The 26433-nt window shown below is 42.1% G+C and overlaps 1 protein-coding gene and 1 pseudogene across 2 annotated transcripts in view; one reads left to right on the top strand and one right to left on the bottom strand.

Moving 5' to 3' along the window:
* Positions 1 to 5963: 5963 nt before the first annotated feature.
* Positions 5964 to 26433, top strand: part of BTBD1 (BTB domain containing 1) — a 47463-nt gene continuing 26993 nt past the window's right edge. For both annotated transcript variants that reach the window (XM_060097471.1, XM_060097472.1), the window contains exons 1-3: positions 5964 to 6457; positions 17418 to 17574; positions 21770 to 21875. In XM_060097471.1, coding sequence (XP_059953454.1) covers positions 6048 to 6457; positions 17418 to 17574; positions 21770 to 21875 — 673 coding nt within the window. In that variant the 5' untranslated portion in view covers positions 5964 to 6047. The remainder of the gene's footprint in view (positions 6458 to 17417; positions 17575 to 21769; positions 21876 to 26433) is intronic.
* LOC132489249 (heterogeneous nuclear ribonucleoprotein A1-like 3) lies at positions 25233 to 26250 on the bottom strand (annotated as a pseudogene).

Genomic DNA, 26433 nt, shown 5'->3' with positions numbered 1-26433 from the left:
CATTATTGACCCCCTCATTTTGCTTATTGGCTATAAATCCTCAGCTATCATTGCTGTATTTGGAGTTGAGCCTGATCACTCTCCCCTACTGCAATGCCCCCATTGCAATGGACTTGAATAAAGTCTTCCTTACCATTTAACAAAGTGTTTTGCAAATGAACAAAGAAAACAAAACTAAAGAATAGTAAAAAACAGACTTATGGATACATGGAGCAAACTGATGTTTGCCAGAGGAGAAGGAGGCAGGGGCTTGAGTGAAATAGGTGAAGAGGATTAAGAGATACAAACTTCAAGTTATAAAATGAGTAAGTTACAGGGGTGTAGAGTTAGAGTTAATACTGTAATGATTTTGTATGGTGATAGATAGTTATTGGACTTGTGGTGATCATTTCATAATGTATTTAATTGTTGGATCACCATGTTGTACACCTGAAACTAACACAATATTTTACAGTCAACTATATTTCAATTTAAAAAAAAGAAGAAGAAAAAAAAAGCAGGGCCTTAGAAATTTTGGTTCTTTTTTTTTTTTTTTGCGGTACGTAGGCCTCTCACTGCTGCGGCCTCTCCCGCCGCGGAGCACAGGCTCCGGACGCACAGGCCCAGCGGCCACGGCTCACGGGCCCAGCCGCCCCCTAGCATGCGGGATCCTCCCGGACCGGGGCACGAACCCGTGTCCCCCTCATCGGCAGGTGGACCCCCAACCACTGCACCACCAGGGAAGCCCAGAAATTTTGGTTCTCTTTTCCTTCCCTGTTTCAAATTCATGTTATGGTTTTGGTTGGGTAATGGACAAGAAGTGTCATCAGTGGGTGTGTTGCCCAAGGTGGGCTGACTAGTGGGACTCTGTCCAAAGGTGACCATGTTTAGATTCTGACACAGAATGATGAATAGGTCACAGTGGCTTTTTTTGTATTGTATTGTATTGTATGTGTTCATTTTCTTTTATTTATTTATTTTTTAAATAAATGTATTTATTTTAAATAAATAAATAAATGTGTGGGTTTTATTAAGACATTTATTTAGGCTGTGCTGGGTCTTAGTTGTAGCACTCAGGATCTTTGTTGCAGCCTGTGGGATCTGTGTTTTTTAGCTTAGTTGCAACATGTGGACTTAGTTGTGGCATGAAGGATCTAGTTCCTGACCAGGGATTGAACCCAGGCCCCCTGCATTGGGAGCACAGAGTCTTACCCACTGGACCACCGGGGAAGTCCCTTAAAAAAGTGTTTTAAAAGGTTTCTGTTGTTGTTGTTTTGAGGTTTAGGAATTTGTCCATTTCATCTAGGATATCCAATTTTTTGGCAAACAATTGTTCACAGTACTCTCTTATAACCCTTTTTATTTCTGTAGCATGTAGTAGTGTCCCCACTTTCATTTCTGATCTTAGTAATTTGAATCTTCTCTCTTTTTTCCTTAGTCTACCTAGCCAAAGGTTTATCAATTTTGTTGATCTTTTCAAAGAATCAACTTTTGGTTTCATTGATTTCCTGTACTGTTTTTCTGTTCTCTGTGTTATTTATCAATGCTCTAATATTTATTATTTCCTTCTTTCTGCTAGCTTTGAGTTTAGTTTGTTCTTCTTTTTCTAGTTCCTTAACTTGTAAAGTTAGGTTGTTGATTTGAGATATTGCATCTTTTTTAAAAAATTTATTTATTTATTTATTTATGGCTGCGTTGGGTCTTCGTTGCTGTGCGCGGCTTCCTCCAGTTGCGGTGAGCGGGGGCCACTCTTCATTGCGGTGCGTGGGCCTCTCATCACGGCGGCCTCTCCTGTTGTGAAGCACGGGCTCCAGGCGCGCGGTTTTCAGTAGCTGTGGCTCGCGGCCTCTAGAGCTCAGGCTCAGCAGTTGTGGTGCACACGGGCTTAGTTGCTCCGCGGCATGTGGGATCCTCCCAGACCAGGGCCCGAACCCGTGTCCCCTACATTGGCAGGTGGACTCCCAACCACTGCGCCACCAGGGAAGCCCTGCATGTTTTTTAACATAAGCAATTATAGCTGTAAATTTCCCCCTTAGCACTGTTTTTATTGCATCTCCTAAGTTTTGGTATATATATATATTTAAATTGATGTATAGTTGATTTACAATGTTGTGTGGTATATTGTGGGGTTTTTTAAAGATTTTTTTTGTTGATGTGGACCATTTTTTAAATTCTTTATTGAATTTGTTACAATATTGCTTCTGCTTTATGCTTTGGTTTTTTGGCCACGAGGCATGTGGGATCTTAGCCCCCTGACCAGGGATTGAACCCACACCCCCTGCATTGGAAGGCGAAGTCCTAACTACTGGACCGCCAGGAAGTCCCTGGTATTTTGCGTTTTCATTTTCACTTGTCTCTAAGTATTTTCTAATTTCTCTTGTGATTTCTTCTTTGGTCTATTGGTTGTTTAAAAGTATATTGTTTAGTTTCCACAATTTTGTGAATTTCCCCATTTTCGCTTTGTTATTGATTTCTAACGTCATCTCTTTGTAGTCAGAGAAGACATGTCCCATGTCCACTTGGGAAGAATGTGCATGCTGCTGTTGTTGAGTGGAATGTTCTGTATATGTCTGTTAGATCTAGTTGGCTTATCAGGTTGTTCAAGTCCTCTATTTCCTTACTCATCTTCTGTCTGGTTGTTCTATCCATTACTGTGAGTGGGATATTGATGTCTCCAACTATTACTGTAGAACCGTCTATTTCTCCCTTCAATTCTGTCAGTTTTTGCTTCATAAGTTTTCAGCCATTATTTCTTCAAGTGTTCTCTCTGCCTCTTTGGCTCTCTCTTCTCCTTCTAGAACTCCCACAGTGTTGTCTCTTTTATGAGGGCCTATAGTTCTCTTAGGCTCTGTTTGCTTTTCTTCAATCTTTTTTTTCTGTTCTCTGCCTTGACGATTTCTATTGTCTTATCTTTAAGTTTGCGGATTCTTTTTCTCTGCTTGCTCAAGTGTGCCCTTGAATTCTTCTAGCAAATTTTTCATTTCAGTTATTGTACTTTTCAGCTCTGGAATTTCTTTTTGGTTTCTTTTCAAGCTTCCTATCTCTTTATTGATACTTCTGTTTTGTTCACACATCATTTTCTCGATTTTCTCCACATTTTCTTAAGTTATCTGAGCATCTTTAAGATAGTTGTTTTAAAGTCTGTCTATCTGCCATTAGGTCTTTTTCAGGAACAGTTTCTGCTGATTTATTTTTTTGCTCTGAATGGGTCAAACTTTCCTGTTTCTTTTCTTTTCTTTTTTTTTTTTTTTTTTGCGGTATGCGGGCCTCTCACTGTTGTGGCCTCTCCCGTTGTGGAGCACAGGCTCCGGAAGCGCAGGCTCAGCGGCCATGGCTCACGGGCCCAGCCGCTCCACGGCATGTGAGATCTTCCTGAACCGGGGCACGAACCCGTGTCCCCTGCATCGGCAGGCGGACTCTCAACCACTGTGCCACCAAGTAAGCCAAACTTTCCTATTTCTTTGTATGCCTTGCGATTTTTTTTGGTTGAACACTGGACATTTGAATCTAGTAATGTGGTAATTTTTCAAATTAGATTCTCCCTTTTCCCCAGCATTTGCTATTTTTTGCTATTTTTGTTGTTTTGATTACTGTAAAATCTGTCTCTTTGCCAAGGATCAGCCTGAGGTATAAACTTGAGGTCTTCTCAGGTCTTTTCTCAGCCTTTTGGGCATGTATGGTTACTTTCTAATTTTCCCCATGAATACGGTTGCATCTTAATATACTAGTCTTTAATACCTGGCTCCCCAAAAGGTAAAAAGTGAAAATGAAGGACGGGGGTTGGGGGGGAGGGAAGGTGCTGGTCCTTTATTTTATTTTATTTTAACTATTTTTAATTAATTGATTAATTAATTTTTTTGGCTGCGTTGGGTCTTTGTTGCTGCGTGCGGGCTTTCTCTAGTTGCGACGAGCGGGGGCTACTCTTTGTTGCGGTGTGCGGGCTTCTCATTGCAGTGGCTTCTCTTGTTGCCGAGCACGGGCTCTAGGCGCGCAGGCTTCAGTAGCTGTGGCACGTGGGCTCAGTAGTTGTGGCTCGTAGGCTCTAGAGCGCAGGCTCAGTAGTTGTGGCACATGGGCTTAGTTGTTCCGCAGCATGTGGGATCTTCCCGGACCAGGGCTCGAACCCGTGTCCCCTGCATCTGCAGGTGGACTCTCAACCACTGCGCCACCAGGGAAGCCTAGTGCTGGTCCTTTAAATCCCCAGGAAGTTACTTCAGCTAAAGCATCTTGCAACAATGGAGAGAGGTACTACAACAACAATAGCTGCCCCCTCTTTGTCTGTACATTTGTGTTCAGAAGCAGAAATCAGAGCACAGATCCCCAGTGTTTGGAGGATAGGTGCCTTTTTGCCCTCCCTGGCTCCTACAAGCTGTTGACTGAAGAAAAAATGCACAACGTTAGAGTTGTGAGTTAAGTTTTATTTGGGGCAAGATGAGGACTGTAACCTGGGAGACAGCATTTCAGATAGCTCTGAGAAACTGCTCCAAAGAGTGGGGAGGTCAGTATATATGTGATTTTGGTGAAGGGGGAGTACATGCAATCAGCACATATTTTTTGCAGTTTTCTGCTAGTCTTGTGAAGTTTACTGCTAGTCACAAGGAGCAGACACCACCGTAAAGGATTTTAGTGCTTTTCTAGATATGAGGAGATACAAGAATTGCAATAATTGGACTTCTGAAAATATCTAACTATCCGAAGACCTGTTCTGCCAGTTTTTCCCAGAGCACAGAGTGCCTCATTCCTGATCTCCACCCTGAACTCCTTTCAGGGGGTGTTGAAGGTCAGCAGCTGCATGGCTCATAATTTGATCCTTATAGAGGTAGATGGCAAGTGCCAATTTGTAGGTGACAAAGCTGTGTGCAAGCTGCTCCAGGAACACTTGTACTGCCATGCAGTTGGTGGTGACGGATGGGTAGCTGCTACTGTGCAAAGAGCTGAAGTTGACCAAAATTAACAGCAATTTACTGTCCAAGTCTCCCCCTAGAAGTTACCAGACTTCAACAAGAGTCCAGAGTTCCAAAATAAGTACATCAGACAGATTCAGCTAGTGGAATTGTTATTTAGGTGGGGAGTCAGATTCCTGGTGCTTCCTACTCTGCCATCTTCCCAGATCCTCTATTTCACTTATTTTCATTGTTTTCATTTTGGTAAACAACTGCTTTTGGCTATGCTCTAGCCTTGAGCTCAACTTTTGTGTTCCACAAGTTTTGATAACGCAGTGTCTTCATTTTTTTTGCTGTTAAATTATGACTTTATTGTCCCGTACCAGATAATGCAGCCTATACTACTTGTATTATTTTTGCTTTGGTACCTTTGAGGGGTTTTTTTGAGATTTAAAATACGGTTAATTTTTGGTAATGGGTTAAAATACATCTTTAAAAATGCCTGAGTCCACACAGATACCAAAATTAGAGACAGAACAGGAAGAAGGAGGAAAGGGAAGGCTGTTAGATGCAGAAGGTCTCCAAGCTGTGCTCCAGGGATTACCACAGGAGCAGCGGCCCTCTGGAGCGGTGACTTGGACGACACTGGGGGAGGGGGCTACGTGGAATCAGGTCGTCCCCTCCCACATGCTTTGCCGGCCATGCCCTCGGGCCCCCTCCACTTCCAGGCGTGCGACTCCTAGAAGGAGAGCCTAGGGACCTGTCCTAGATACACGTGGGGGGCGCTGCAGCTGGTGACGAGGGGCCTGAAGGTAGGGAGGGGCGAGGGCTTCGGGGCCCGCAGGTCTGGGGAGGCGCCCGCGCCGGGCCGCATGCAGCCCACCGAAGTCCCACTACCCGGAGCGCGGGGCTCGGGTGAGCTCGGTGCGCCCAGGACGGCCCAGACGCCGCAGGGATCACCGTCCCCTCCAGGTCCGGGCTGGGCGGCCACGCGCGCCTCCGCCTCCCGGCCCAGCGGGCACGCGCGCAAGGCAGCTCAGGGCGGGGCCGGCGGAGGCGCGCGGCCTCCGGAAGCGCCTTTCCCGGAAGGTAGGGAGGCGGTGCCGGCCTGGGGGGGCGGCCTCGGCGATGGCGGCTGGGCGGCGGGAGCGCTGTCTCTAACCCGCAGAGCCGCGCCGCTGGAGGATGGCCTCGCTCGGACCGGCAGCTACGGGCGAGCAGGTCCCGGGGGCTGAGGCGGAGCCGGGCGCCGCGGGACCGCCGCCGCCACCGCCGCCGCCGCCGCCGTCCTCTCTGGGGCCCCTGCTCCCCCTGCAGCGGGAGCCGCTGTACAACTGGCAGGCGACCAAGGCGTCGCTGAAGGAGCGCTTCGCGTTCCTCTTCAACTCGGAGCTGCTGAGCGATGTGCGCTTCGTGCTGGGAAAGGGCCGCGGCGCCGCCGCCGCTGGGGGGCCGCAGCGCATCCCCGCCCACCGCTTCGTGCTGGCTGCCGGCAGCGCCGTCTTCGACGCCATGTTCAACGGCGGCATGGCCACCACGTCGGCCGAGATCGAGCTGCCCGACGTGGAGCCCGCCGCCTTCCTGGCGCTGCTGAGGTGAGCGGCGGGCGCCGAGCCGGCCTCCCCAACCCCGCGGTGTCCTTGGACAAGGCTCTCCTTACCCTCCCGGCCTCAGTTTCCTCCCGAGTCTGTGATGCTCGGGAAGGGCGAAACCGAAATCTGTCGGCCGGGACGGCTGCCAGCCGGCTGTGAGAGTAAATATTAGTGTCTAGGGCCAATTAGCGTGCGTTTTCGCATTCCAGTAGCGGGTTGTTGCCCACGCTTGGGAATTAGAGAAGTGGTGAGGACAGAGTATGGGTCAGGTTGTCCTGATTGCCCATTTGCGACGTTTTAGGTTTTTGTTGGGGGAGAGGGATACTTGGGAAGTCTTGTAGCTTTTAAATTTATTTTATTTTATTTTTATCCTCTTACGCCTTTTTCATTCGTGTTCGTTGTCATGATCCAGGACAGTGAATATCAAAACAAGTAAGTTTGGCTTTAGCTACCTTTTGTTCCTGCAGATAAGATTATGTTTGCTTAAAAACGAATCTCCCTTTCGACGTTAAGAGTTTGCTTTTTGATTACTTGAGAATAGAAAATTGACTTCTGATTAATTTTATTTAATGGACGGGAGCTAATAGTTTGGCATTACTAGCTGTTATTCACGAAAGGCCATTTAGGAACGTATAGGTATTGTTTGCTACAATTTTACAAATGGGACTGCGGCCCAGAGAAGTCAAGTAACTTGAAGAGGTTAACAGAGCCAAGTCATACCAGAGGCCGTGTGTGTTTCATTATACCAAGATGGTTTTAGCTGCCTGAGTAGAATGTATCATTAAAATAGCAGTCTTGGGTGGTACTGAGACAAAAACAGGTAGGTCAGTGGAACAGATAAATACTCCACAAAGGCTCACAGCTCTCAGGAAGATCAAGGAAATTGAATACAAAGTTAACACAACACAGGTAGAAAAGAAATACTAAAATCCCATTAATAAGTGGATAAAGACAGGATAGATAACTTAGGGAAAGAAAAAAGAATTAACAATGAGTTTAACTTCGATAGTAATTAAAGAAGTGCAAATTTAAAAATGTACTTTTCCTCTTCCATTAAACCCTCCAGTTTTTTTTTTTAAGATAACATCTGGGGAGCCCTCTCTGACAGAAGTGGTAAAACAGTCTGGCACTGTAGATTGTTTTCCCCACAGGTAGGAAGTATTCAAGTACTGAAAATGTTCCCCACAAAAATATTTAAGGCAGGATTATTTATAGTAGTGAGGAAGTAGTCAAGCAGAGAGAATGGTTAGATAAACAGTGATAGGTGCATTTGATGGAATGTAGTGCAGCAACTAAGTATAATATTCATGAAGACTAGGTAATAACATTAATGTGGAAAATGTATATAATTAGCATTTGAAACTGTGCTCACTGATTAAAAACTGGGAAAAGAAACAGCAAATGTATACTTAGGGAAAAGGAGAGAAGGAAATGCTAACCAAAGTTGTGTTGGAATGGTAAGATGATATTGACTTTTTTTTTTCCTCTTTGTTTCTCATATTTTTTGTCATTTAGTTCAATTACACTTATAAAGGGGGAAAAAACAACTCAAAAGCTAGGATCTAGATCATTTTGGTTTTTGGTTTGAAGTCAGCCAGGAGGATTGGTTATAGCTCATTTAGATTTTCTAAACTAGAAGTATTCTTTAATGAGCTGTTGGTCCACCTGCATTGTAATCACCTGGAGTACTTGTTAAATTTGTAGGTCTCTTCCTCCCTCCTTACAATATTGTAATGTTTGGAGGTGGGACCTTGAGAGCATATTTAATACTCTCCCTAAATACTGATACGTGAGAGCCACTGATCTAGAAATATTGTTGGGTAGCTTTTTCCTTTAAAAAATATTGAGATTGCTAGGATAAGGATGTGGAGGGAAAATGCTGATTTCATATTTTCACTGAAGCTGTTGATCAGTCAATCCTTTCCCATCAATAGAAAATAAGTGAATTAATCTGAGTCCTTGAAATTTTCCTATTTTCAGCGTAGTCATGGTATTTGTCCTTCAGGTTCTAGTCATTGTTCTATTCTGAAAGTGATTTTTTTTTTTTTTTTTTTTTTGCTGTACGCGGGCCTCTCACTGTTGTGGCCTCCCCCATTGCGGAGCACAGGCTCCGGACGCACAGGCCCAGCGGCCATGGCTCACGGGCCCAGCCGCTCCGCGGCATGTGGGATCTTCCCGGACCAGGACATGAACCCGTATCCCCTGCATCGGCAGGCGGACTCTCAACCACTGCGCCACCAGGGAAGCCCTGAAAGTGATTTTTAAACTTAGATTATTGGCTGGTTGTGAAGCATAGGCGCTGTACTTAACCTATTATTGTGTGACAAAAAGATGTCTCACAGTACTTGCTGAGGTGGAAAAGCAGGTTAGCTTGGGCATACTTTTATATTTACAACTTGAATTAGTTAATATTACTTAAAGGCTTTTGAACTTGAGTTTGAAGCACTTTAAGAAACTGCTCACTTTGATCTGCCAGACCTTTAAATGATGTTCTTTAGTTGCTCATTTGAGAAATACTGCCTCCCTTGTTATGGACTTCGTCTTCTTTCTCTCTTATATCTACATATCCAGTCCTGTTCATTCCATCTATTTAGCAATCTCTTGAATCTTCTCTTTATCCCAAGCACCTTTACCATAGCTGAGCCACCTTCTGTAAAAATCTCCTCTTTTATTTCCCCACATGTACCCCTAATCCCTTCTGATCATTCTTTATACAATAGCCAAGGTAACTTTATAATAATACAGACCTTATTATATTATTTTCCTAGTTTAAACCCTCCCAGTGACTCCTGATTGTTCTTAAAATAAATCCGAATCCTTAATGTGGTCTCTAAGGCCCGATCTGGTCTGAGACCTGTCTAAAAAAAGAAAAAGAAAAAAGAAATACTCCCTGTGCCAGTCACTGTTTTAGATACTGGATACAGCAGTGAACAAGAGAAAGTCCCTGCCCTCGTGGAGCTTATAATCCAGTAGGGAGAAACAAAGATATAATGTCAAGTACTGGTAAGTATTTTAAGGAAAAATGATCAAGTCATGAGGGAGGGAGCATTCTAAGCAAGGAAAAACATGTTTAAGGCCCCAAATTTCTCCTGTTAGAGGAATTGCAAGAGTAAACCAGTGTGATTTGAGCAGATAGAATACAGGGGAAAGTGGTAGAAGATGAGGTCAAAAAGATAGGCTGGCCAGGATCATGCAGGGCTTTGGAGCCTGTGGAAGGACTTGGATTCCTTCTGGTGTCTGGTAGGAAGCATTTGAACAGGGGAGCGATATGATCTGGTTTACATTTTTTAAAAACTCATTCTGGCAGTTGTTTGGAGATTAGACTGTGGAAGGAGTAAAATGAGTAGCAGGGAATTGAATAAAAGAGGCTTTTGCAGTAGTTCAGGCAAGAGCTGATGGTGGGTTATATATACCAGGATGGTAGTGATGCACATGATGAGAAGTAGTCAAAATCTGGATATATTTTGCAGGTAGAACCAAGAAGATTTACCAGACATCCAAGGAGGGATATAAGAGCAGCCAGTTAGAAATACGAACCTGGAGTTTAGGGAAGAGCTTCTTGCTGAATATAAATTTGAAAGTTGAGAGTAAATGGTATTTAAACCATGAGGCCAGATGAGATTACCTAGGGAAGGAATGTGTAATAGACTGTGAAGAGAAGGAGGTACAGGGATGAGCTCCGGGACCCTCCAGCATGTAGAGATGTAGCAGAGGAGGAGGAGCATAGGATGAGACTGAGACACAGCTATTAGTGGAATTAGAAGGGAAAGCAAGGAGCCCACGTGGTGTCCTGAAAGTCCTGTTGAAGAAAGTGCTCCAATAAAGAGGGAGTTGTTGACTACGTTAAATGCTGCTGAGAGTTGGGTAAAATGAGAACATTGAATTGATTATTGGTTTTGACAAAATGGAGGCTATTGATAGCCCTGGCAAGAGTGATTTCAACAAAAGGATTAGAGTAGATTGGGGAGAAAATATGAAGTGAGGAGCTGGAGACCACTAGTATAAATAATCCTCTCAGGGAGTTTTGTTGCAAAGAGGAACAGAGAAATGGAGCGGTGGCTGGAAGGAGACGTGGGTTCCTCAGGTGACAGCTGTTCCTCGGGTTCTGTCTTCAGCTGTCTTCTTCCTTTCTCCCATTAACCCATGGCACTACATACTCCCCCAGCTATATTGCCAAACTTGTACTCAGCCCGAACCCAATTTCCAACTGGACAATCACAGACGAATGTCTAGTACCCATACAGATGGACATGTCAACAGTAAAAATATCTAACACTTAATGAGTGCTTGCCACAGTCCGCTTACCGTTTGTTCCTAAGCACCTTGTGGGAACTCAAATTTCAGAACAGTCTTTGAGGCAGGCACGCTTATTAGGCCCTGTCTCAGTCAGCTTTTGCCACAATAATGCTATAAAGCACCCCAAAACTCAGGGGTTAAAAAAGACAATCATTTATTCTTCCTTTGAATATTCTTATTCCGTGGGTCAGTTGGGGATTGACTCAGGTAGGCTTGGCTCCAAGCTGTAGTTTGGTTCCAGTCTGTTCCATGTGTTTCTTACCGTGTTTGGACCAGTCATGAAGGTTCAGCCCCCTTCTCTTAATTTTTTCCAGCATTGCTTCAGACAGACCACTGCCTTTAGACTTAGCTCTCTCCATTCTTCACACTGTTAACAAAGTTATTTCTCTCACATCCAGACATTGTCACGATTCCCCTGAATCTCTTAATGTCTTCTTTTTGCATACAGGATGCAGTTTAAACATTTCAGCAGGTATACAAGACCTTTATGATTTGATATCTATTCCCCTTCCTCTCCATCTGCTCAGTGCCCCGACTCTACTGATGGCCTTTCCCTTATTTTAATACTTGCCTTCTAAAGCCTCCTTGCCTTTGTACTTAGTCTTTCTGCCTAGAAGATTTCCACACTTAATTACCACCCTTCAGATATACTTCAGGCTTCATCTCCTCTATAAAACATCATTAATTTTGCACTCTGCCTCATCTAATCTCTTGTAGCAAGTTTTGTATCTATTGCTGTACAACGAACAGCTCCAACACTTAGCAGCTTAAACATGGTTTCATTATCTTTCAGGGTTGTGTGGGAGGTTCTTATAGCATATTCTTCAGGTCTCCCATGCAGTCATAGTCTCATAGCAGTTGGGGCTGGAGTCATCTGGAGGTTTGATTCAGACTGAGTTGGCTGAACCTTTTTCTCTCTTTCTCCATGTCTTCTCCAGCTGATCTTTCCAGCAGGGTAGCTTGACTTCTTGGATAACAGCAGCCCATGGCTCCAGAAAGCACAGAAGTAGGAGCTGCCAGGCATCCTCAAAGTTTAGGTCCCAGACTGGCATAGTGTTAACTTCTGCCACATTCTGTTAGTTAACGAGAGGCAAACAGGATTAGCCCAGATTCCTTATGGGACAGATCTGTATAAGGTTATGGACAGTAGGAGGCGTGACTTATTGGTGCCATCTTTAGAGATTAGTTATCAAACCATGCCTAATGCATAATTCTGTTATAATTATGACATTACTTTTTTTTTTTTCTTTTGCGGTACGCGGGCCTCTCACTGTTGTGGCCTCTCCCATTGCGGAGCACAGGCTCCAGACGCGCAGGCTCAGCGGCCATGGCTCACAGACCCAGCTGCTCCGCGGCACATGGGACCCTCCCGGACCGGGGCACGGACCCGTGTCCCCTGCATCGGCAGGCGGACTCTCAACCACTGCGCCACCAGGGAAGCCCGACATTACTTTTTAATCATTTTATTACCATACCATAAGCTTTTTATGGGCAGAGCTATCTCTCCCGTATTTGTATTTCTAGGACCTGTCTCACTGTCTTGTTATTATATAGTCCCTCAATAAATGTTTTTGAGTAAAATGAAAGAATCAGTAGTGATACACAGTTTCTTGTACATGATCTTGTGATTTTTCTAATTTAAAATGAAATTTTTACCTTAGTCTTCTAATTTTTAAATTAGATTAAATGTAACCTAAGTTTTATCTTTTGGAAAGCCATTCATCTTTGGGGAGAAATCAGAAATAGTTTGATGACCTGTAATTATTTCTCTGTGCTCTTGTCCTTAGAGGTAGTGTATCAGAGCTGAAATGTTCACTTTAAAATACAAAGTATTGTGCTAATATTATGTTTAATTTTTAATTATATTTTGTAAACACTGGCTTACATAGTTTTTTATTATAGCAGTTTTAGTAATTAAATAGAATGTAGAGAAAACATGTATGTATTGACAAAATATGAATCAAGATGATTCTTGGATTTTCAAGTAGCCTTTTTTCTTATTAGAAATGAAAATAGTTTCCCTATCAATGGTAGTTAGAAACCTGTACTGAATTGTCTAGTCGGCTAACATGTATTCATTAAGGCTTAGCCAGGTGCCCACACTGTGTCCGATGCTGTAGGAAAGATATAGGGAAAAAATATAAGAAACACAGAGTTCCCTTTCTTATTGTTTATAGTCTAGTATTTATTTATAACTTGCATTGCTCCAAAAAGAATTTAAAATGTCATACAAGAAACACAAGGATAAGAAATAAAACAGAGCCAAGATGAAGCCAGTACAAAAATGCATGCTATAGGTACTCTACAAACTTAATTTTGATAATTTTAGCAACTATTACAAAAAGAGAAAGCTGGCTAGTCAGTTATAGTTCATAGTGTTTGTAGATTAAAAACAAACCAACTGCTTAGGAGATGTACAACTCTGTCTGACAATAAGATCAGTTAAAAAAAAAAACTCCTGATGCAGTCCCCTCATAAAGAAGGCATTACTGGGACTTCCCTGGTGGTGCAGTGGTTAAGAATCTGCCTGCCAATGCAGGGGACACGGGTTCGAGCCCTGGTACAGGAAGATCCCACATGCCGTGGAGCAACTAAGCCTGTGTGCCACAACTACTGAGCCTGCGCTCTGGAGCCCGCGAGCAACAACTACTGAGCCCGTGCGTCCTAGAGCCCACGCTCTGCAATGAGAAGCCACCGCACCACAACGAAGAGTAGCCCCCGCTCGATGCAACTAGAGAAAAGCCTGCGCGCAGCAACGAAGACCCAACGCAGCCCAAAAAAATAAATAAATGAAGGCATTACTGACATCAGTAGTGTCCTCAATCTGTGTCTTTAGATATAAATGTAGATGTTTCTTAAATATATTCGGGCCAAAGTTATATTACTGAGGTATAATTTCATAAAAGCAATTTGAATGGGGTTTTGGACCATATAAAATAGTCTAAAAACACAATTCTTTGGTTCCTGGAATGTTCTTCCTACCCTCTTTTCATCTTTTAGATCTCAGGTAGAAATTCTTGTAGTGAAGCTTTTCCAGATCTCCCTGTCAGGGGCCCCACTTATAGATTCTTAAAGAACCATGTACTTCAACCTTGTGGAGCTGGTTTCCTTAAGTTTGAGTCTACTCAAACAAATGGTAATAAAGGCCCCACATTTCAGCTCTATATTTTATGACTGTAATAATTTTTGCTTGAAAAAAAATTAAGACAGATGTAAAGACTTCTTCCTATCTTGCCCTTAAAACAAAAACTTCCTAGGTTTCTAGTTTAGGAAGGGAATTGAGCATGATGTTAGCCTTCTCTCTGCCCCAGTTAAACTGACTGTAAAGAAATACAAAAGAAAATAAATCCATTACAGTGAAGACAAAAAAAAAGGAGAGAGATTGGAATCCAATGTAGAAAAGGAACAAAGCAGTTGGAAGTGTGTTGATGATGAAATGGAGTGGCCAAGTCTGGAGCCCAGAATCCAGAGCATGAGGAACTGCAGTGGTGGTGGGAGCTGCCTTTCCTGGCTGAGCCCCAGCACGGCTCTAGGTGGAGAGTTGGTAGTGAAGAGGGTGAAAAGGAGAAGGTAGGGTTAAAACATGGGCATTAATTTAAAGCCTCTTTATAGGCCATCCCCTCAAACCCCCTCTTGTTTGCTAACTCCTGGTGACATCTGACAGGCTCCTCTTTAAATAAACTAGACAAACCACCTGAGGAGAACTAGGGTGCTGATTTGGTTTAGGGACTCGAGGGTAATGGCATGGGTGGGGGTTGGGGGTTGGTCTCTCTAACCTAAAGGCTGCTTTCCCACTCTAATGCAAGGTGCCAGTCAGCAAGCCTCCCACATGCACAGCTCCCAGCCACCCTTTCCATTTTGGAGAAGGTTTTAGCTGGAAAGCACTCCTATACTTACACAGCAGCAAAGAAAACTTACCAGCTACCATGATATTCAACTGGAGATAATCATTAATCTTTTGACATATAAGGAAAATCAGAATATGAAAAAGACCAAGCTGATCCTCAAGGAAATAGGTAATTCAGGGAACAGAAAGGAACTTTTAAAACTTGGAGACTTGAGAACATTTTTGCATCCATAAAAAGGAGACATAGTGCTGTGGAGTAAAAAAAAAAAAAAAAAAAAATCAAGAAAGAAGCAAGAATTCTTAGAAATTTAAGCATGTGATTGCTGGGGAGAAAAATAGAAGGGCTAGAAGACTGGCAAGGAAACCTGAAATGCAGAGGAAAATAGAAACGAAGCAATATAAAAATAAACAGCTAACATTTACTGAGGCTAAGTATTTCTCAGGCATTATTCAGAACACTTTGTGTATTTTAACTGATATTAATCCTCACCAGAGCATTATGAAGTAGATACTGTTATCCACATCTCTTTTCAGAGAGGAGCACAATGATAACTTGTTTAAAGTCACATAGCTGTCAGGTGATGGAATAGGCTCAAACCCAAGCCATCTCTCCCTGAGTCCAGGCAACTTAAAACAGCCCTCACCTGACAGGCCTGATAGTCTAACACTGAGAGCAGCCAGAAGCCCAGAAATGGCATGTTATGGTAGACAGCTCTTGCATTTCCTCAGCCTCTGTTTCGCCATCTTTAAAATGCAGGTAGCATTTAATCCTTGTGGGAGGATTAAATGAATTGGCATCTGTCAGATGGTAGCGACGCAACAAATGTTCATTTTCTCTCTCTCCTTTTTATTCATTCCCCTACCCCTGACTATAAGGGACTAAGTGGTTTTTTTCATTCCTTGTACTCATCACCAAGTGGCACCTGACGTTAAATGAGTATTATGAGGGTGATACAGATGGCTGACTTGAAAGGTTTTTGAAAAAATGTTTGAAAACAGTGTAATCTTGAAAACCAGCAGCCTTCACTTTTGAACCTGAGACATAGGGAAGTATGAGAATGCACAGCCTCCACTGGAGGTAGTTGTAAGGATAATGATATTATTAGAGGAATGCCAGCATTTGGTTAGGGTGGGATGTTAGGGGGATGCAACAGGCTAGAATTTCACCTTGGGCGGTGAGTCTGCCCACCAGAATAAAAGAAGAAATTGGGGCTTCCCTGGTGGCGCAGTGGTTGAGAGTCCGCCTGCCGACGCAGGGGACGCGGGTTCGTGCCCCGGTCCGGGAGGATCCCGCATGCCACAGAGCGGCTGGGCCCCTGAACCATGGCCGCTGAGCCTGCGCGTCTGGAGCCTGTGCTCCACAATGGGAGAGGCCACAACAGTGAGAGGCCCGCGTACCACAAAAAAAAAAAAAAAAAAAAAAAAAAGAAATTGAAAAGCAGTGGATAGGAACATGAAATAGAACTTCCTTTCCTCACTCACTTTACTGTATAGAGTGTTCTGAAAGATGTTAATGGGTTTTCTTTTTTTTTTTTTAATAAATTTATTTTTGGCCGCGTTGGGTCTTCGTTGCTGCGTGCGGGCTTTTTCTAGTTGCGGCGAGCAGGGGCTACTCTTAGTTGCAGTGTATAGGCCTCTCATTGCAGTGGCTTCTCTTGTTGCAGAGCACAGGCTCTAGGCTCGCGGGCTTCAGTAGTTGTGGCTCGCGGGCTCTAGAGCACAGGCTCAGTAGTTGTGGTGCACGGGCTTAGTTGCTACGTGGCATGTGGGAATCTCCTGGATCAGGGCTTGAACCTGTGTCCCCTGCATTGGCAGGTGGATTCTTAGCCACTGCGCCACCAGGGAAGCCCCCTAATGGGTTCTCTTAAACTCTTATTTTACGACTTGGGTCCTGGGAATATAAGTGTAATAAGTGTTCTTTCTAAGTCTTTACTATTGCTAAAATGAGATACTTGTTCTTAGAATGCCTTATTTCTCCAGCACGCTCAACTATCCTGAGTGTAGCTGAGAACTGGGCAGTAAGCACAAAGGTCTCTGAGGAACCACAAAGGAGCCCTGAAGTGGATATGCAGAAGCTTCAGTATAGTTCAGCAAGAACTGCCCAGGCCTTCTCTGAGAATCTTATGCTTTGTCTGCACTTCTAGGAATCTGATTTATCTACTGACCTAGCAGTTAGAAGCAGCCAACCGGGGTGGGGGAAGTGTGGGGGAGGAGGTATTGGTTTGATAGTATTTTGAAAGAAAGTTGGATCTAAATATTCAAAAGCACATAGCTATATGGGGTCATTTAATATACTATTAAACTGTTTTATTCCTCTAAAGCCCCAGTACTCTAGTCTTTGGTCATAATGCTAATTCTGGGATAACAAAGAAAGGTTAGAAGATGCCCAGAATAAGAAGACACCATTATCAGGAAATAAATGGATGTTTGACATTTAGAGATGTGAACTTAAGCCATCTGTAGATTTGCTAACATGAACATCCTTTGATGAAGGAGAGATAAATGAACCACTCATCCTAAGCTGCTATAGGTGCTAAAAGACCACTAAAAATTTGACTTGGAGACATGAAGATCCCATGATCTTCACTTAACTTTAGTCTCCTCTATAAATGGACACTGCCTACCTCTCTGGATTGAGTCAGGATAAAATGATGTGATGTGTGTGCACATGCCCTGTAGCCCTGGAAAGTTTGATGTACTTTTCAAGTTATTTTTCACTTTGCTTATTATCTTTTAAAGTATTCCTCAGAGGTTTAACACTGATGGATTGCTTATCTAAAACCCTACTGAACATCTCTGCAATTTCCACTTGTTTCCCAGATTTCTCTATTCAGATGAAGTTCAAATTGGCCCAGAAACAGTCATGACCACTCTTTATACTGCTAAGAAATATGCAGTCCCAGCCTTGGAAGCACATTGTGTGGAATTTCTCACCAAACATCTGAGGGCAGATAATGCCTTTATGTTACTTACTCAGGTAAGTAAATGTAGCTAAGGTATGTAAAAATTGGGTACAACTATATATGAATATTTACTGTTTCCTGGAGAATTAGTCCTAGATTATTATTTTAAAGCATATGAAATCTTCTGGTGTCATTCAGGGGAATACATCAGAGTCATATAATTTTAGAATAGAAAAGAAAATTAGAGTTAATATATCATATAATAGGTAAAGAAACTGAAGCCTTATATAAATAGGGCATTATGACTCCAAGTTATATAACTGTTTAGGATTGGAGTTGAGGTTAGTATCCAGCATTGTTCCTGCTATGATTGAGAGTATGATAGCATGAAGCTTTCTGGACATCTTTGTTCTTGATTTGTGTTGGGTCTGAAATTAAGATTGAATATTTCAAGTCCAGAAAAGTTGTAAGATTTACTGTCTTCTGTCTTTAAGCTTGCTGACCCACTTCTGGAGGAGTTAGAATTTAAGAATATCCTTACTTTGACATTTAAAAAAGTTTTCACTGAGTATACTATACATGCAGAAAAGTACACATATCATAAGTGTACAGTCTGATGAATGTTTACAAACTGAACACATCTATGGAACCATTAACCAGTCTTTAACTTATACTATTTAGCATCTGTTAAATGCCTGTAATCTGAGCTCCATACTTGAGATATAAATAAATTGTTGTTGTTCTTTTTAGACAATGTTATGATACCCTTTTACAAATTTGTTTTCAAAATCCTAAACTAGTTTATATAACCCTGTGCTAGGGGTTGAATTGTGTCCCCCAGAATTCATGTGTTGAAATTTTAATCCCCAGTACCTCAGAATAAGACCTTTTGGGGAGATAGGGTCTTTACAGAGTTAAGTTAAAATGAGGTGGGGGGAGGGCCTCCCTGGTGGCGCAGTGGTTAAGAGTCCGCCTGCCGATGCAGGGGATACGGGTTCGTGCCCCGGTCTGGGAGGATCCCATATGCCGCGGAGCGGCTGGGCCCGTGAGCCATGGCCGCTGGGCCTGCGCATCCGGAGCCTGTGCTCCGCAACGGGAGAGGCCACAACAGTGAGAGGCCCACATACCGCAAAAAGAAGAAAAAAAAAAGAAAAAAAAAATAATGAGTGGGGGGGAAAGTCTAAGCTGCTAATATATAATCCTACTGAATATTAGTAATGGAAATAATCATGGCTGTTCCTTAGCTTAACCATCTCATTTTCCAAATGAAAAATCTAAAACCTGGCTAGTTAACTACCTGCCCGAAGTCTCACAACAGGCTAGGTGGGGCAGAGCCCAGAGCTCAAGTTTCCCAGTTCTACATGCATTTTGTCATACCAGAAATGACTGATGGCACTTTTTTTTTAATCTTTGGCCATTAAGTATTTATAGTTATAGAAGAAAGAACATGCTGAAGTCACCTCTTCTTACACATAATCACAGAACTCCATGTCTGTATATATTGTATTCCAGACACTAAGCTAGTCCCTTTGTATATATTATCACATTTACTCATTACAGCTGTGCTGTTGTTTATTATTATTATCCCCGTTTCAAAGATGAAGAAATGGAAGCGTAAAGAGATAAATATATTATATAACATGAGACAGCAAGTGGTAAAATGAGGTCTCAACCTTAAACCAGTAAGGTACAGTGATATTGATGATAATAATAGCAAAATGTATTGAGTGAGTATTGTGTGCCAGGTACCATTCTGAATACTTGGTATGCATTAATTCATTTAATCTTCACAATAACTTTAGGAGATGTAGCTATTCTAGGTGAAGATTTTCTTATCATCCCCATTTTATAGACAAGGAAATTGAAGCACAGGGAGGTGAAATAACTTGACCAAGATTTCATAACTAATAAGTGATGTCTCCCTGCATTTTTTTCCTCTTTTGAATTTGTGATGAAAATCCAATAAAGAAGTTGATAGTCATAAGATTCTTTATTGTCTAAAGAATTTTGTTGTGTGTAGAGAGGGTCACTTAACTACTCTTCTTTTTTAAATTCAGTCATAAAATTTAGAAACCAATAGGACTTCCCTGGCAGTCCAATGGTTAAGACTCTGCGCTTCCACTCCAGGGGGCACGGGTTCATACCTGGTCAGGGAACTAAGATCCTGTATGCTGCGCAGTATGGCCAAAAGAAAAAAAAAATTTAGAAACCAGTAAATTAAACTTTGATAATTACGCTTTCTAGTTCAGGAGGCCAAGGTGGGGCCTGAGAGTTTGCATTTCTAATAGACTTTCAGATGATGCTGGTGCTTCTGGACTACACTTTGAGTAGCAAGGGTTAACAGATGTCACTGAGAAAAAGAAACTTTTCAGTGTCTTATTGGTCTTAGAACTCAATATTACTCCGAAGTTTTCATGGTGGGGTCATGTGAATTAGCCCACAAATTGTCATGTGAACGTCTTGTTCCTGCCAAGTGAGTCATTTGAACTGAGCATGTTCATTTACTTGAGAGGACCTATGCTAGCTTCCCTCTAAAACAAAGAGCCAGTATACTGTACCAGCATAGATTACAGAGGGAAAAACACTCTCTGTGAAGTGATACAATCATTAAAAATAGTGCTATTTTATCAGGTAATGCCAGACTGAAACTAAACTTAGAGAAAATTTATTTTACTCTTAAGTAGCAGCAGTAGATTCTAAAGGAAACTTGATACTGTATCTGAGTGACTGAAATATTGCTACTCTGAATTAAATAATTCTTACGAAAAATTGTTTTTCCTAGAGTAAAATATCAATTTTTGCATGAACACTAACTCACCTATAAAAACTGAGTTGGCCAGTTATATTATCTGCTGAAATTAGAATTTCTAAAATGTACTATTTTTCATATTTTAAAAATACAAAAACTATGATCCCAGACTGGATCCCATGCTAGAAGGAACAGTGTTATAAAAAGCATTATTGGGCCAATTGAAAAAACTGAAATACAGACAGTAGACTTCTGTTTTGTCCATGCTATTAAATGTAAACAGAGCTGACCCTAGGCCAGAAGGAAAATTGGTCATTGGCACACCTATCATCATATCTCCTTTTTCAGTGTTACGGTTTTTTTAAAATTTCATTTCTCCTTTTTCAGTGTTACAGTTTTTTTTTTAATTTCAATTGAATTTGAACGCCCCCATTTTTAAACTTGTTTTTTGAATTATAATATGCATCCTGATAAAGCACATATTGTAAGTTTGACTTCTGACTTCTTAAAGCCTAGATTAGCTTTGCTAAAATCATACAGTATACAGTTGATCCTTGAACAACACGGGTTTGAACTTTGTGGGTCCACTTATATGTGTAATTTTTTCAATAGTAAATACTATAGCACTACATGATTAGTGGTTGGTTGAATCCAAGGATATGGAGGAACCTCGGATACAAAGGGCCAACTATAAGTTATATGTGGATTTTGACTGCACAGAGGGTCAGTGCCCCTAACCCCCAAGTTGTTCAAGGGTCAGCTATATACTCTTTTGCTCAATATATACAGTACCTTCTTTTGCTTACCATTAAGTTTGTGGGATTCCTTCATATCGTTATGTGTAGTTGTAGATCGTTCATTCTCATTATTGTGTAATATTCCATCACGTGAATTTACTTATTTGCTCCTCTGTTGTCAGGCCTAGTTTTTGCTTAGGTTCCCAGAACTTTCATGCTGTAAAATTCTTGTACTTTATTCTCTTCCCCCAATCAAAATAGGAAATGGAAAAAAAAAAATCTGATCTGTTGGTACTGGTATGCTTGACAATTGATATTACCGTTTAGTGAAAAGATCTTAAGACTTGGACTTAAGTACTGGCTTTGGAGCATAACTAGCTAGATGTTACTAGGCAAGTCAGTATACCTCTCTGAGCCTCTGTTTCCTCATCTGGATAATGGGATAATGTCTGCCTTATCTAACCTAGTGTTTCATTAAGGATAAAAGAAGTGATGTATAATAAACAAGGCAATGCATATATAGGCATATGAAAATAAAAATAACAGGGTTGTTAGTGGTAATATGAATTAATTGTTATCTCAGGAGGGCATTTGTGCTTTTAGCTTTTATTTCTGATTGTGGAATGAGAAGTTTTAAGCACATATAGACATTATAATTGTATTTTAAGTATGTGTTTTTATATAATGAGCAATTATAATTGTTTACAGTATTAGCTTTGAATATGTACAGCCTGAAGGTAAAATAACTATGAAAATAAAATAACTAGCCTTTTATATGTTTAGGCTCGATTATTTGATGAACCTCAGCTTGCTAGTCTTTGTCTAGACACAATAGACAAAAGCACAATGGATGCAATAAGTGCAGAAGGGTTTACTGATATTGATATAGGTAAGTTCACTGTGAATTAAAATGTTACCTTTTAAGTACAGTAATGCCTTACTAGTCAGCCTTGTTGGCAGACAAGCTGTTTTTAAATTAGTGGGTTTTCCAAGTGATTTAGGTCTACCTCTTTAAGAGTTTTGCTTTCTTTATTTTGCTGAAGTATTCCTAAAGTCTTAACTACCTCACTGCCTTTTAAAAGATGTCAAATCAAACAAATATTCATTGAATGCACACCATATGCACAGCATTATACTAGGGTCCTATAAGAAAAACAAAGAAGGGTAAGATGTGGATTTTCTTAAGGAAACTATAATTGGAGAATCAGGGAACAAATATGTGAAAATTAAGATTTAAGACATTAAATGGAAGAGATGACATATGGCAAAATGTGACTTTCGCCTTTTCTGAACTAGATACATAGAAAATAATTACTGTGCAAATCCAGAACATGAAGAGAGCACCTCACATTGGAGTGTTAGGAAAATCTTGACCCAGATAGTTCTGACATGGGCCTTAGAGAATGGACAGCATTTGGTTAATGAAGAGGGGAGGGCATTAGAGGCAAGTGGAACCGCACGAAGAAATGTGTGTAGAGGAAGGGCAGTGCAAGGCAGGTGAAAGCCAGCTTGTGGAGGACAGTGCAGTGACAGGCTGAGGAGTTTGAATTTTGTCATGTAGGAGAGCAGAGAGAGCTGATCCAGGCTTATGACTTAAAATATGATCACCATCCTGAACCCATAATATCTATCTTTAATCTTATCTTCTTCTGGGCTCCAAATTTATATACCCAACTATTTACTTGACATCTTCATTTGGAGATTTTATAGGCATTTCCAACCACACAGCTAAAAGAGAGCCATTGATTTCCCCCAACTCCCTGTTAAATCTTTTTGTTCCTTTCCAATTTTTTCCTCATTCTTCCCTAATGGCACCACCATGCACAACTAAAAACCTAGAAGTTATTCTTGATTACTCTCTTTCTTTCATACCCCACATGCAGTTTATCAGCACATGCTCTCTGCTCTCCACTCAAAATGTATCCTGGGGGAATTTCCTGGCAGTCCAGTTGTTAGGACTTGGTGCTTCCACTGCCGGGGCCCAGGTTCAATCCCTGGTCGGGGAACTAAGATCCTGCAAGCAGCACAGCACAGCCAAAAAAAACCACCAAAGGTATCCTGAATCTGACCATTTCTTACCATATCCATTGCTCCCACCTAGTCGAAGCCACTGTTCTTTCACCTGGATAACCTCTGTGGTCTCCTGTTGTCTCCCTGCTTCCACTCACCCTTGCTTTCATACTGTCCATTCTCTACACAGCAGCAGATCGTATCACATCCTTGCTTCCAGTGTCTTCCCACTGCAGTTAGAATAAAATTCTAACTCCTTACAAAACTTACAAGATCCTATGTGATCAAGCCTTATATTAGTCAGGGTAGGCTAGGCTTGGCTGTGGTAACAAATAGACCCCAGAATGCAAGCTCAACACATTTGCACAAATAAACCCCCAAAATGCACACTGCTCCAACACAATAGAAAATTTTTTCACACTCACGCAGCAGTCCAAGGCAGTGTTCCCGGCCAGTGAGTGGCTCTCTTCCATCTTGTGGCTCTGCCATTTCCTACAGCCTGCTTATTATCTGTATCTTGCTAGCAGTTGGGAAAACGCCTGGGCAAGGAAAATACCCACATCTTAAAAGCTTTGACCTTGAAATGGCACCCTCATTTTGCCTCTTATTTCATTGGGCAGAATTCAGTCACCAGATGCCACCTAACTTAAGAGGAGGCTAGAGGGTGCAGACTACTCACATCCCAGGAAGAAGAGAAAACAGAATGTTTGTGAAGAGCTGGCAGTAACTACCTGCCTCCTTCTGTATCTGACCTTGTCTCCTACCATTCTGCTTCTCATTCACTATGTTCCATATCCACTGGCCACAGTTATTTCAGTGTTTTTGAGCCTTTGTATTTTCTATTCCTTCTGATTGGAATCCTTTTCCCCGTGAATCTTTGTATGGCTACCTCCTTTTAATCATTCAGATCTCAGGTTAAACAAGACCTGAGACGGGCCATCTCACGCCTACGTAAAGTACCACATTCCCCTAAACAATCCCTGTTCTGTTACTCTGATTTATTTTTCTCATAATATGTATCACTCTCTGAAAATCTTATCTTGGTCTTTGTCTGAATATGTATATATTGATTGTCTACCTCCTCCTTCTAGATTGTACACTACTTAAAGGCAGAGACTTGGTCTTGTTTACCACTGTATCTCCAGCACTGAAAGTAGTAGAACATAGTATGTGTTCAGTTAATATTTGTTGACCAACTGGGCCGACTGGCTATGTCTAGAATGTTGCCTTTCCTTCCCACCTTGGCTAGTTCTCACTCAGTCTTAATGTCTTGGCTCAAATTATAACTCTTTCTTAAGAACTGCTACCCTCCCCTCTTCCATGAAATTTAATATATTCCTGTTTCGATAACGTCCCTTTCTTAGTTTGCCTGTCTGCTGCCCATTACCTTGGGAAGGATTTGTGCTCTTCTTGCATTATCCTGAAGGGCAGGGACTAGATTTGGTCCCCCCACCAGCACCTGCACGTTGTGTGCTATTGAATTTTTGTTGAGTTACTGGATGTTTGAGAGCCCTAAGCACTGCCCACGTTGGTAATGAAACATTGCTTAATCCTAGTTTCCTTCCCTTTAAGGAGCTATCAAGTGCTCCACTTCAGTCTGCTGTCATTTGAAATAATACTGCCTGCATCTGGGTGACTCACTCTGAGAAGTTGTTTTGTAAATAGCTCCTCCATTAGGCATGCCATTGGATCCTGGGAATCTTTTTTTTGAAGGTATTAAAATTGTTTATTTATTACACATGATAATGGATGATACACAAGCTTCATTCCCATCTATATCTGGTACCATAATCCAATTTAGATATATTGCATAGGATGTGCCAACAATCATATATTAATAATCAAAAAACTCCATGACTTTGCTTGGGTGACCCTTTTCACGGTGAACTCCAGGTCACAACGCAATAACTGTCAGTTCAACTACACCAAGGTTTCGGAAGACAATAGCTTCTCTACCAGAGCAGGTTGTAAATAAATTTTGAATGGAACCTGGCATCACCCTGAAGGAATACTAACTTCACACTGTTGGGGTAGTTTACCAAAATGGCTTCAGAGTAGACTAACTTTACACAGCACATTTTTTAAAAAGACACATTTATTCAGCGTCATGATCAGACTATTACATTTAGCAATCAACAGCATGGGTGCAAAAAAAAAAATCTACATGAAAACCCTTTGTTGGAATGCTTTACACTTTCCACAGAACAGAAACTAAAATAACCTGTTATACAATTAGTCACAAATAACAGTCCTCGAGTTTTTTTGCCCATACACATGAGTATTGTCTAAAACATGTCTTCTTTGTAGCAGCTAGGCCCTGCCACCACTGTGCTTGGCTGAGTTCACAAATCTGTTGTAACCTGTAGCTTCCCTGCCACTTCTCTGGCTCTCCTCTCCTGCTAAGCTTTGTTTCCTGGCAGTCATCAAAACCTCTGCCACTGCCATAGCTACTGCTGCTGCTGGAACCACCATAGCCACCTTGGTTTCGGGGTTTGGCAAGGTGTTGGCCTCCACCACCATAGGGGCCAGAACTTCTGCCTCCAAAGTTTCCTCCTTTCATGGGTCCAAATCTGAAGATTGATTGTTGTAACTGCCCAAATCATTGTAGCTTCCACCACCTCCAAAACTGCTTCCATCGTTACCAAATCCATTACAGCCGTCCCCACTGCCACCACCACCGTGGATGCCACCAAAGCCAGCTCGACCGCTGGTTTCCTCCATGACCAAAGCTGTCATTCCCACCAAAACCCCCTCCACGACCACCACCAAAGTTTTCAGAACCACTTCGACTTCTTTGGTTGGATGAGGCACCAGCCATCTCTTGCTTAGATAGGGCTTTCCTTACTTCACAGTTGTGGCCATTCACAGTGTGGTATTTCTGAATGACAATCTTGTCTACGGAGTCATGGTCATCAAAGGTTATGAAAGCAAAGCCCCTCTTTTTGCCACTGCCTTGATCAGTCATGATTTCAATCACTTCAATTTTCCCATACTGTTCAAAATAATCTCTTAGATGATGTTCTTCAGTGTCTTCTTTAATGCCACCAACAAAAATCTTTCTCACCTGGTTAAGTGGGCACCAGGTCTTTGAGAATCTTGTCTTGAGACGGCCCTCTTTGGTTCCACAACTCTTCCATCCGCCTGTGTGGCCTTGCATTCATGGCCGCATCCACCTCCTCCACAGTGGCATACGTGACAAACCCGAAGCCTCTGGAGCACTTGGTTCTTGGATCCCTCATTACCACACAGTCTGTGAGTGCTCCCCGCTGCTCACAATGACTCCTCAGGCTCTCATCAGTTGTTTCAAAGCTCAAACCTCCGATGAAGAGCTTCCGCAGCTGTTCAGGCTCTTTGGGTGACTGACTTAGACATGACGGCAGTGGAGGGTGGGGAGACGTCAACGATGCTTACTCGGCGGCGTTCACGGGCAGCAAGGA

This window comes from Mesoplodon densirostris, chromosome 4 (assembly GCF_025265405.1).
Source record: "Mesoplodon densirostris isolate mMesDen1 chromosome 4, mMesDen1 primary haplotype, whole genome shotgun sequence".
Classification (NCBI taxonomy): domain Eukaryota; kingdom Metazoa; phylum Chordata; class Mammalia; order Artiodactyla; family Ziphiidae; genus Mesoplodon; species Mesoplodon densirostris.
This window is presented reverse-complemented; position numbering and strand designations above follow the sequence as displayed.